The sequence below is a fragment of the Corylus avellana genome, chromosome ca11 (assembly GCF_901000735.1).
Source record: "Corylus avellana chromosome ca11, CavTom2PMs-1.0".
Classification (NCBI taxonomy): domain Eukaryota; kingdom Viridiplantae; phylum Streptophyta; class Magnoliopsida; order Fagales; family Betulaceae; genus Corylus; species Corylus avellana.
The window spans coordinates 5851066-5862651 of NC_081551.1; the positions used below are offsets into that span (position 1 = coordinate 5851066).

Consider the following 11586-nt stretch of genomic DNA (forward strand, 5'->3'; position numbering starts at 1 on the left):
ATTGTTTATATATTTATTACATATATGAGATTTTCAAAAGGGTCTTTTACTACAAGAAGGGAAAGTGGTTGGTTGCGTTTATAGGTATTAGAATACTTTCAACATATCTTACAAATTCTATTTGTCTCTCTATATATCCTAGAAGTTTGAGAGAGAGGCTCTCGTTCTCTTAATCTAGACTGTTTGTAGCTTGTCTAGAGAGATTTTCATCCTCATCAGATTTCTCCTATAAAAAGAACCAACAACCTTTTCATTTGATTTTCTACCACTATTGATCAGAGAGAGAGAGCGAGATTTCATGAAAGTATGCTCAACCAGGGCCTGTTTGAGGATCAAGAGGTTTCTACACAAATGGGTTTCTTTTCTTTCCCTTCCAACTTGACCTTACCTTCTTTAGGATGCCACCAATCTCTCAAAGCCTTCACTACCATACCTCCTTCACTAGCTTCTGATGCACCTTCAAGTAATCTCACTGAAACCCTACTCTCATCTGCCACTACAAAGCAAAGAGAAGACACCACTTCTGACTTTAGAGGATCCCAGCTCCTTTCTTTGCATAGATCAGCCGCTAATCTATGGTAAAACTACATTCCTTTTTATATCCAATCATGTTTTTTCTTTCTTTTTGGTAACCTGGTATCCGGGGTTTTGCCAGACTATGGCTAGATCCCGGGATACCGTGTTAAAGCGTCTCCTCCACACAAGTCGGGTAAGGCTCAGGGATTTTGCCAGACCCTGGCTAGATCCTGGGATACCGTGTTAAAGCGTTTCCTCCACACAAGTCGGGTAAGGCTCAGGCTTTCACCTGTAAGCACGACGACCTTAAAGAATTGTTTGGAAGAGTCTAATTAACCTTTGATCTCCCTCTCTTTCTCTAATGAATTGGGTTTGGAAATGCTTTTTAGGGCATGGGGAGACGTTGGTGAATGCTTGAGCAACAAGCGAGGTGGTGGAGATCTAGAAGATCATCATCTAGGGGTTTCTACACTGAAAATGAAGAAGATAAAGGCAAGGAGGAAGGTGAGGGAGCCTCGGTTTTGCTTCAAGACCATGAGCGATGTAGATGTTTTAGATGATGGTTACAAGTGGAGGAAATATGGACAGAAAGTGGTAAAGAACACCCAGCATCCCAGGTTAGACAGATTAAAATCTTAATTTTTTTTTTTTTTTTGGCTTTATTTAGTCACTTCTTGAAAGAAAAGTTCATATATACGGCACTGGATTATTTAGCTAGCTTCGGTGTGCCCCATATGCATGCTATGTTCCCTCGCGATCTCATTATTATCCTAGTCATAATTGTTTTTGAACGCTTGGTGCAGGAGATTTAGAGGGGAAAACATGTTTAAGCAGTATGATTAATGACAAAATATTTTAAAGCAAGCCTAGAAGAACCAATTATTACCTTAAAAAGAGGTGTAATCACAGCGGAAAGATCAACAAACAGTCAGACCATCAAGATTAACGAAAGAGCAAGTACCATTAAATAACACGACATTATTAGCTAGTGTTCATTGCTTTATTGATTATATATGTTCACTTATGCCAAAAAGATTGAAATTACAAGATGACAGTAAGAGGGTACAAATTATTAAAGTATAGTTTCAAGCTCTCTCTGATCAATTAGGGTACAAGCTAGGGGCTCAGTAAACTATCGGGAAAGATTTTTATACCCGTTGACATGTAATATATTTTAAGTAATTTTTCATGTCAGACACTTTAAAAAAAAAAGCGTTAACCACCGAAAGACACGTAAGTCGATGTGAAAATGTAGTGTGAAAGTAATATTACTCATCAAAAATTGTCTTTCGGCTTAGGATCTCCTGAAAGTGCTTTTGCTTTCCTTTTAACTAAGCCTTCCCACAAAGAATGTAGGCCAGACATTTTCACTCAAAACAAAGAAAGTATACAGTTGTGCATATGTATATATAAATAAGTACTTCCTCATGGCCTTGAAGCTGCTGCCTTGGTACATTCATCTAGCTAATTAAGCTCTTCAGGCCTTGGATTATCGATCGTGTGGTTGATGAGGAGGGTAGAAAGGATTTTATATACAAATTGAGGTGTCGATTAATATATATATATATATAGAGAGAGAGAGAGAGAGAGAGAGAGAGAGAGAGAAGCGTATACTTAGCTGATCAGTACAATACTATGTATGTCTTGTGTATACAATAGGTTATAGGCTCACGAGCAATTGCATGGGAAATTACTTTTTTGACTTTATAATCAGTACTTCTAGAAAAGAATCCCAGCTTTCTCACAAAGTCAAGGAAAATAATTTCTGGTAAATCATGATTTCACCTCTGAATGTGTATCGATCATGCCCTGTGTAATAATACAACCCATTTTGCGGTTCATATTTTCTAAGAATAATCATTTTTTTTTTTTTTTTGTAAGTCTAAGAATAATCATTGGTTCAAGAGGAAATTGTCCAATTTCAAGCTTTCCCCAGTTTAGAAATGAACCTGGGTTAGGGTATTTACTGTTGACAGGGTCAATTTTGACCTTCTAAGTTTTAAACAAGGGTTGGAGATGCTTGGATGTGATAATTACTTAAACCCTAGTCTATTCCTATGATCTGCCAAGTACCAAGGCTGGCTGTCTCATCCTAACTCTAAAGTTTGAATGGCGCTTGTGATAAACTTTTTTTTTTTCCTTATCACCAAGAGCATGGTAATAGCCTAATATATAGGAAGCTCGTGTGGTAGTACGGGGGATCCGCAAGGGTTCTTTCAAAATGGATCGAACCATAGATGAACTCCAACATCACCGAGAGCACGGTAGTCGGAAGCTTGTAAGTAGAAATTAATAGGTACAAGTCTCATCCCCCATAACATTGCATGTGCCTAGATATAGAAATATGCCAATCCACCCCAATATTTGTGTCACGTAAGTTTAAAATTGATGAGCACTACGTAGAAATATGAGTAGTGTTTGATTAAAACTCATGTTGCCATGATCATTTTTAACTTATGAACTTATAAGTCATATTAATGACGACAGATCAGTGTAACAGTCCAATTTTTCATTCGAATTTTAGTGAATTTTGAGAACATTCTCTTGCTTTAATTTTCTTTCCACATGTAACCAGTCACATCACACCGTGTCCCACGATGTCGTTTCTATAGTTTTTACCTGTGAAGAACAGTGGTATATATATATATATATATATAGATGGATCGCTGCATGCATGAAAATCACACAAAATATTCCATGTTGTCGAGTATAGAGTGTACTACAGCGCCATAACACGTAAAGAACTGCACGCAAGCAAGCTGTAGCTATATATAACATGATGATCCCCGCCGTCAATTTGCTTCAAAAATGTCATGATCAACTTCGATCAACATATATATGATTCTTCTGTCTACCTTATTCATCCAAAAAAAAGAAAAAAGAAAAAAGAAAAACATGTTGACGAGTGTTTTAATTTGTTGGGGTGTGGTGCATGCATGCAGGAGCTACTACCGATGCACACAAGATAATTGTCGCGTAAAAAAACGAGTGGAGCGATTGGCGGAGGATCCAAGGATGGTGATTACAACGTACGAAGGGAGACATATACATTCCCCCTCACACGACATGGAGGACTCCCAGGCTCCATCCCACCTAAACAACTTCTTCTGGTAATAATATATATGCTGCTCCTGCTCCTGCTCCTGTTCCTGCTCCTGCTCCTGCTCCTTCTCCTTATTAATGTGCATCAGTTTTGCTGTGCCTTTGTTTGTATTTGGGGACACCCAAAATAAACCATTATTTTGTGTAACATGCCCATCTTTCTCGGGCCCCACCTCCCCCTCCCCCTCCCCTACTCTAATGCATTATAAATAAAAACTTTCGTCTCCTTCAACTTGCCCTTTTGTACTTTTGTATTATTGTATATATATATATATATATACACGTGTGTGTGTGTAAACTTTGATCTTTGCCAAGCTAGCAGCCGCAAATTGGTGTATGTGCCTGAACTTTTGGCTTTATGAATTTATTCTTCTTCCTTTTTTTTCTCCCTAATTTTCAAGGAAATTTTTTTTTTTTTTAACTATATGTTGTATATAAACATCCAGATTTGCCCAAATTCCATTTCATGGTTTTTTTGCGTGTTACGGCTTTTATAAACACAATGGATGATGAAGACGGTGCAACGAAACTTCAATTGGAGCAGGGTGTAATATTCATACGAGTACTAATGCACTGAATATTTCTATCAGAATTTCGCAGTTAAGCATGTTTGAACAATAATCAATAGTATTAAGATGGGTGACCTTTTTTCTCTTGGGAAGTCTTTGTGTTGCACTCTTTGTCTAAATTCATAAAAAAATAAATAAAAAAACCAGTTGGAATAAATCAGGCTGCCCTGATGTTAATGCCTTGCCAAGGACGCCATTTGCTCGAGTCTTTTTTGCCCAAACCTTTTGCATATATAAGGTGAGACAGGAAGCATAATATAGATAGAAAAATTAAGTAAAATAATGAAAAGAGTGACGCAAAAATTTATGTGGTTTGATCTTAATTAATTAATTACGTCCACCAGCGGCAGAGAAGAAAAAGTGTCCCCTACAATCTACGTTCTTTGTGGACTTAGGCTTATTAGTAATAACAGGCCCTGAAGCCTTTGGATATATTTGGGCTGGGGGCTTTATCGCTACTGCCGCATCTTTGTACGACTCCATGGGCCCTCCTAATAGGTAAGAAATTCACTCTCTCCAAAATAAAGAACCAAAAACAGGCCCATGCATGGCCCAGTTAAGAGCTAAGCATTTGTGTGATGTTCTATAATCTACAAAATAAAAACATATCCCAATAAACACGAATTCTCTTTAAAAATCTTCTACTATTAATTTAATTTAAACAATTCAAAACACATCTCACAATATCCCTACCAAAGTCTAAAGGCAACATGTGTCAATGTATATATATATTGTTGATCTGTTGTCACTTTGTCAGAATAGAAAAAGAAAAAAAGAAAAAAGACATGCATGCATGCATATATACGCATTTATAAGATATTAAGATGCATTGAATAATTATTACATAAATACAATTTGGGCAACTTGACCCTAGCTCTAATGGATTCTCCATTACGTGTGCCAAATTTAATAATTAACGCTGACCAGAATTCAATTCATGCACTTGTATATATACTCGTTGTGGGTTTGAGTTTATTTCATTTTAAAAAAAAAAAAAAACATTGAAGCAGTAGAATGAAGGTTTGCACCTTTGCTACATGCTTTTTCTTTCTCCGGTTCTTTGGAAAGCCCATGGGTGCCTCATTCATTGTCTTTTAAAATGGCCAATTCTTTTTTTTCTCCGGTTCTTTTGGGAAGTCTATGGGTGCCTCATTCATTGCCTTTTAAAATGGCCAATTCTTTTCGTAATAGGATCATCTCCGGTCCATATTCGACTGAAAAATATTTAGTTAATGGTTAAAATCTCTCTAAAGATCTTAAGGCTATAAAAAGGACATCTGTCTCATTAATAAATAAAATAATAAAAATAAAAATAAAATAATAAAAAATTATGGGGTGGTCTAGGTGGCTAGCAACACATTAGGGGTGGCTAGACCACCCCATTTGGGGTTGGGGTGGTTCGGCCACTCCCAACCGCTGGTCTGGGGTGGCCATGAATCTTGGGGTGGTCCGGCCACCCCAAAGGGACAAATCTAAAAATAAAATAAAATTTTGTTTGGCCCTTGTGGGTGGTCAAACCACCTCCGTTGGGCCATGGGATGGCTTTTGCCCACATAATTTTTCATTTATGGCCTTAAAATTTCTCAAAAGAGATCTTAACTATTAACTAAATATTCTCTAATTTAAAATAGACCCAAAAAGATCTAGTTCCATTATTTTCATGGAATGAGGAATTCAGTGCTTCTTTGTTATCATTGATTGCTACGTACGTGCTTTTTCTCCTTTTCTCTGCCAAGCCCTTTTCTTTGTCTTTTAAAATGACCAATTACTTCTTTGGTATCTTTGACGTCAATCTGTCAGCTAAAAGAAAAGAATAGAAGGGTTTTTAACCGATCCCTTCATATTTTATAAAATATAAAATTAGCGTATTCTAAAATTTGAATTATTTATTGTATTTAATGGTCTAAATACATGTAGAAGTTTGTATGTTATCGAAGTAATTAATTTTAGTTTTTAATATGTAAAATTCATTTGTCTCAATAATAACGTAAATTTCTACATTTGTTTAAACTATTAAATGAAATGAATGGTTAAGATTTTAGAATACAAGACTTTCATATTTTAGAGACTATGAGGGAATCCAAATCTTATAACCTCAAACACTTGAGCGGTCAAAAGCCGAAAAAAAAAAAAAAAAAAACAAGATATAGAAGTTGAATGCCGTCAATTTTTTATAGGACTCATAAATTTGATACAAATTTAACATAAAATTAGTGTGTTAGGTTTTAGTAAAATAGAATTTGGGTCAAACCAGGTTGACCCAATTAATACATGGACTAAATTTTGGGTCAACCCACTTAACTAAAATGACCTACGTAACCCGTACAAATTAAAATATTTTTTTATTTTTACCATTTAAAAATTAAAACCCTAGAGCCCAAGACAAAATAATTACCCTTAGTCTCATCCCTCATTGTAAAGATAAAATTTCGGTAATGGAATTTATTTTCATGTCCAATAATTGAGAATTATTGTTCCAATATCTTTGTATAAAATAGTATTTTCATGCTCAATAATTGAAAATTTTGTTAATTAAATGCGTTATACAGGTTGGATCAACTCAACTAGGGGTGTTAAACAAGCAAGCCGTTCGCGAGCGAGCTCGGGATCGGCTCATATAAGCTCAGCTCGTGCTCGACTCGATTATTAAATGAGGCGTTTTGTGAACACAAATAGTGGCTCGAATTTTAAATGAAGCAAGTTCGCTCGACTTAGTTAGCCTCGTAAGCAACTCGTATAAGGCTCGAATTGGTAGTTGTTCACATAGTTAATCATATTAATATTAAAAATTGATGCTTTTTTTTCCTAATAGCATCCTTTTATTATAAAATGATGCATATCCTCTCTCTTCGAAACCAAGTGTTTTGCTATCTTGACTCAGGCTCCATACTCAGCTAGCCAGGCTAAGCAAATGCTCATATACAAACTGGCTTTTTGAGCCGTTTTAGAGTACTTGAAGTTTAAATTTATAATAAAAAATTAATTAATTAAATATAAGAGCCAACTCGCGGCTCGGGCTCAATTTTTTGGCTTGTCCTTAAGCTCGGCTCAAGTAAAATTTAAACGAGCCAAGCTTTCGTGGTAGAGCCACGTAGTACCTTGGGGGTGCCCTAAGGATTTTTTTTTTTTTTAAAAAAAAAAAAAAAATTAACCCACGGCACCCTCAAATATATATATATATATATATTACAATTTTACCTATCCTTCGGCAATCTCCCGCACCCCGGCACCCCCATCCCTTCTCCTGTTCTCTAGTTCTCCCGCATGGCGCACGACTGTATACCCCCATCCCTATAACCCATTCAACCCAATCTGTTGACGGCAAATAAATCAGTCCCATCGAGAAAAAAAAATGTTCCCTTTCTCAGTTTCTCACCTCTTTGGTGCTCCGTTAGGCCTCAATATTGAGCGAATTGACAGCCAAACAAGCCGGCTGCAGATCTCAGTCAAATTTTTAGCTGCAGCCTACAGGTAACCATGAAAGCAAAATGAATAAACTTAGTGCTTAACATTTTTATTTTCTTTCACTTTCTTCAAGTTTCTCTGCAACCGAACAGTATGATTCCCATGATTTAATCTTGTCTCATTTCTTGTTAATTGTTAATTGTTATGCTTGATTCTGGTTGTGGTTGTGTTATACACATTGTTTGTGATGTATTTAGGTATGATTTTCTATTATCCGTGAGTTCTTTGCACATGACTAAATATTTGTGCACACCACATGTTTGACAAAATGCCTAAGTGACATTCTTGAGCCACTTACCTTGATTCATGACTTGAATTGCTCTTGTTTATTGTCATTATGGTTTAAGCTTTGATTGTGAGGGATATAAACATTTGTTTCCTTTTTTGGCCTTGCTCAAACTTAACACGCATCACATGTTTGATGTAATATCTTAATGATGTGTAGGTGGTCAAATTTCCCTTGTTTTTCTTAGAGTGAGTATGGCCAGTGGCGGAGCACCCCCCAAAAAAAAAATATATCTCTAAGACGCACTCTCTCATTCTCTCAGACTCTCTATAGTCTCTTCGTTCTCTGTTCTTTCTATCAAAGATTGTCAGATTCACGGGTAACTCTTTGTCTCCTCCTCCCTGGCTTCTCAATTGCTTTTGTAGTTTTATGTTCTAGTTTTAGATTTATATTTTGCTCATTTTACAGGAAAAGGGTTTTGGAGAAAAGTTCAAATACTTTGGTTTTTTTTACAATTCAGTTAATTTGGCCCTTTTGGGTCCGACAGGTTCTTAGGAAATCAAAATCAAAGACACTCTCTTTATCTTTTCAGGTGAGTCACAACACTAGTAATTTCTTAAACCTTAAACTTTTGTGCTACATTTTTTATTCATCATCTGTTTTTCCTCTGCTTAATTTGTGAGTTTTAAACTTTAATGTTTATTTTGTTGCTTATATCCATATAAACATTGATTAAACATTAATTTAATTTCACTATTAATTTGAATGATTGAATAAACTTTAATATCCGTATGATTGCTTATTTTGTTGTTTAATGTTTATAAACTTTGATTGTTTCTTACAGGGTCGTGATTTAACTTGAAAATTTTAGGTTCATGAATCATATCAAAATTTAAAACTATCGATTCATTCTTCAAAAGGAAAGAAGCCAACATTTCGAAAAGTAATACATTGTTGGACTCTAATGCCGAAACTTCAAATCCCAATGAGCGTCATCTTAAATCTCCAAGGGTTGAAGATGAAGAACATCCTTTTGAATCCACAATTGCGGAAACACAAGAGATTCATTTTAAATCATCCACACTCAATGTTAATGAAGTTGATGTTTCTTCTATTTCTCTAGAACGAGATCCAGGATTACGTCCTCCAATGTGGGACTGTCCAATCAATCGATGTGATGAAATAAGACGGCCTTATTTGAAAGATGGTCCAAATCGATTTATTCTTGCAAATTATCCACTTTCTAGACCAGAAAATCACCCTCGTCGCTTTCAAGTTTCTTAGTTCGCACAATTTCCTTGGCTTGAGTATTCTCGTTCTAAGGATGCTGCATATTGTCTACCATGTTATCTTTTTACTATGAAAGGAGATGGACGTCCTGGATGGGATGTATTTACTATCAAGGGATTTAGAAATTGGAGAAAAGTTCAAGGGGGAAAAAATTGTGTCTTTTTGACTCATATTGGGGAGGATCCTTGTTCACCTCATAATAATGCTATGAAATCTTATGAGGATTTACGAAATCAATCACGGCATATCGATAAAGTATTGAATGCACAAAGTATCGAACAAATTCAAAATAATCGATTACGTGTGATAACTTCTATTGATGTTGTTCGGTGACTTGCATTTCAAGGATGTGCTTCTAGAGGTCATGATGAGACTCTTCTTTCAAAAAAACGAGGTAATTTTCTTAAGCTGATTAAGATTTTGGCATCATATAATGATAAAGTTGCTAGTGTTGTTTTGGAAAATGCTCCAAAATCTGCGAAGTATACTTCACATACAATTCAAAAGGAGATTTTGCAAGTCATTGCAAGTACAGTGCGAAAGAAAATTCGTGAAGATATTTGAAACTCTAAATTTTGCATCATTGTTGATGAGGCACGTGATGAGTCTAAGAGAGAACAAATGGCACAAATGGCAATTGTTTTGAGATTTGTTGATAAAGATGGTTTTATACAAGAACATTTCTTTGATATAGTTCATGTTAAATATACACCGGCATTGACTCTAAATAATGGAATATCTGATGTTCTCTCTCGTCATTGCCTTGATATTCAAAATATTCGTGAACAAGGATATGATGGTGCTAATAACATGCGTGATGAATGGAAGGGATTGCAAGCATTATTTCTTAAGGATTGTTCTTGTGCATACTATGTTCATTGTTTTGCTCATCGATTACAATTAGCATTAGTTGCTGCATCTAGCGAGGCGTCTTTTGTTCATGTGTTCTTCACAAATTTGAACTTTGTTATCAATGTGGCCAGTGCTTCATGTAAATGTCGTGATCAACTACAAGTTGTTCATGCAACACAAATTGCACATTTGGAAGCTATTGGTGAGCTTAAAACTGGAAAATGAGCTAATCAAATTAGCACTTTGAAACGAGCTGGTGATTCTCGTTGGGGTTCGCATTTTAATTCTATTTGTAGCCTAATAAGGATGTTTGATGCTACTTGTACAGTGCTTGAAGATGTTGGAAGAGAATGAGGTACTTACTCTCAACGAGGAGATGCTAAGGCTGCCTATAAAATGCTTACATCCTTCGAGTTCATATTTATTTTACATTTAATGAAGGAAATCGTGGGCATTACTGATGTTCTTTGTCAAGTTTTGCAGCAAAAATCTCAAGACATTTTGAATGCTATTAATTCAGTTTCTATTGCAAAAAAACTTATCCAAAAGTTGAGAGATGATGGTTGTGATGATTTGCTTGAGAACATTGTCTCTTTCTCCAAGAAAGCTAAAATTGACATTCCGGATTTGAGTGCTTGTTATATTGAAGGTCAAGGTCGTAGTCAAAAGAATCACATTACATTGGAGCATCATTATCATTTTGACATATTCAATACTATTATCGACTTTCAATTGCAAGAGCTTGATAATAGGTTTAGTGAAAAGGCGTTGGAACTTTTGATACTTAGCTCTGCTTTGAATCCAAAATATGCTTATAAATCCTTTAAAATTGACGATATATGTATCCTTGCGGAGAAGTATCATCCTCTTGATTTTTCTGAGCAGGACAAAATTAATTTGAGATATCAGTTGAGGTATTTTGAACTTGATGTGCTTACTGACCCGACATTACAAAATTTGTCTTTCATTGCAGAATTATGCCAAGGGTTGGCAAAGGCGAAAAAATCAAAGACATGATCTTATTGATAGATTGATCGTCTTGTTTTGACTCTTCCAGTATCTACAGCAACTACCGAACGAGCATTTTCAGTAATGAAAATTGTTAAAACACGATTTCGCAACAAAATGGAGGATAATTTTCTTGCAAATAGTTTAGTTCTCTATATTGAAAGAGAAATTACTGAGAGTTTCGATTTAGATTCGATACTTGATGATTTTGTACTTCTAAGAGACTGTAAAATGCAGTTCTAGACACTTTTGTTTTTTTTCTTTTTTTTTTTGTATTTCTATCTTTTTGATATAGTGTCGACATGTTACATTTCTAATATATTAATTTCAGCACATATTTATGAACTTTTATCGATATTTTTTGTGATGCATATATTGTGTGAATTACCAAATTTTTCGGGTGAAGAAAATTTTTAGGACGCCAAAAAAATTTTAGTGGCACCCCCAATATAAAATAGCTGGCTCCGCTACTGCCAAGCTTAGACAAAGGAAGCTCGCCCAAGCTCGCCTCGTTTACACTCCTAAACTCAACACAAATTGCTTCTTAAATGAGTTATG

At 35.5% G+C, this 11586-nt stretch overlaps 2 protein-coding genes across 2 annotated transcripts; both read left to right on the forward strand.

The window, feature by feature from the left end:
• LOC132166143 (probable WRKY transcription factor 13) lies at positions 1 to 3839 on the forward strand (the record flags this gene model as incomplete). Its single annotated transcript, XM_059576915.1, is given in 3 exon segments — positions 1 to 578; positions 906 to 1133; positions 3459 to 3839. Coding segments are annotated over 3 exon segments (672 nt in total). The 3' UTR covers positions 3631 to 3839.
• A 5959-nt stretch (positions 3840 to 9798) lies between these two features.
• Positions 9799 to 11037, forward strand: LOC132164942 (uncharacterized). The gene is made up of 4 exons (XM_059575462.1): positions 9799 to 9967; positions 10152 to 10222; positions 10349 to 10375; positions 10462 to 11037. Exons 1-4 carry the CDS (start codon positions 9799 to 9801, stop codon positions 11035 to 11037), a joined length of 843 nt encoding a protein of 280 aa, XP_059431445.1.
• The last annotated feature ends 549 nt before the right edge of the window (positions 11038 to 11586 follow it).

Excerpts from the sequence above, each read along its gene's own strand:
- LOC132164942 (XM_059575462.1), top strand. The coding sequence starts at position 9,799 with ATGGCAATTGTTTTGAGATTTGTTGATAAAGATGGTTTTATACAAGAA. Across the intron at positions 10,223-10,348 it reads TGCACATTTGGAAGCTATTG|TGCTTGAAGATGTTGGAAGA; the intron begins GTGAGCTTAAAA and ends CTACTTGTACAG. Across the intron at positions 10,376-10,461 it reads AGATGTTGGAAGAGAATGAG|GAAATCGTGGGCATTACTGA; the intron begins GTACTTACTCTC and ends CATTTAATGAAG.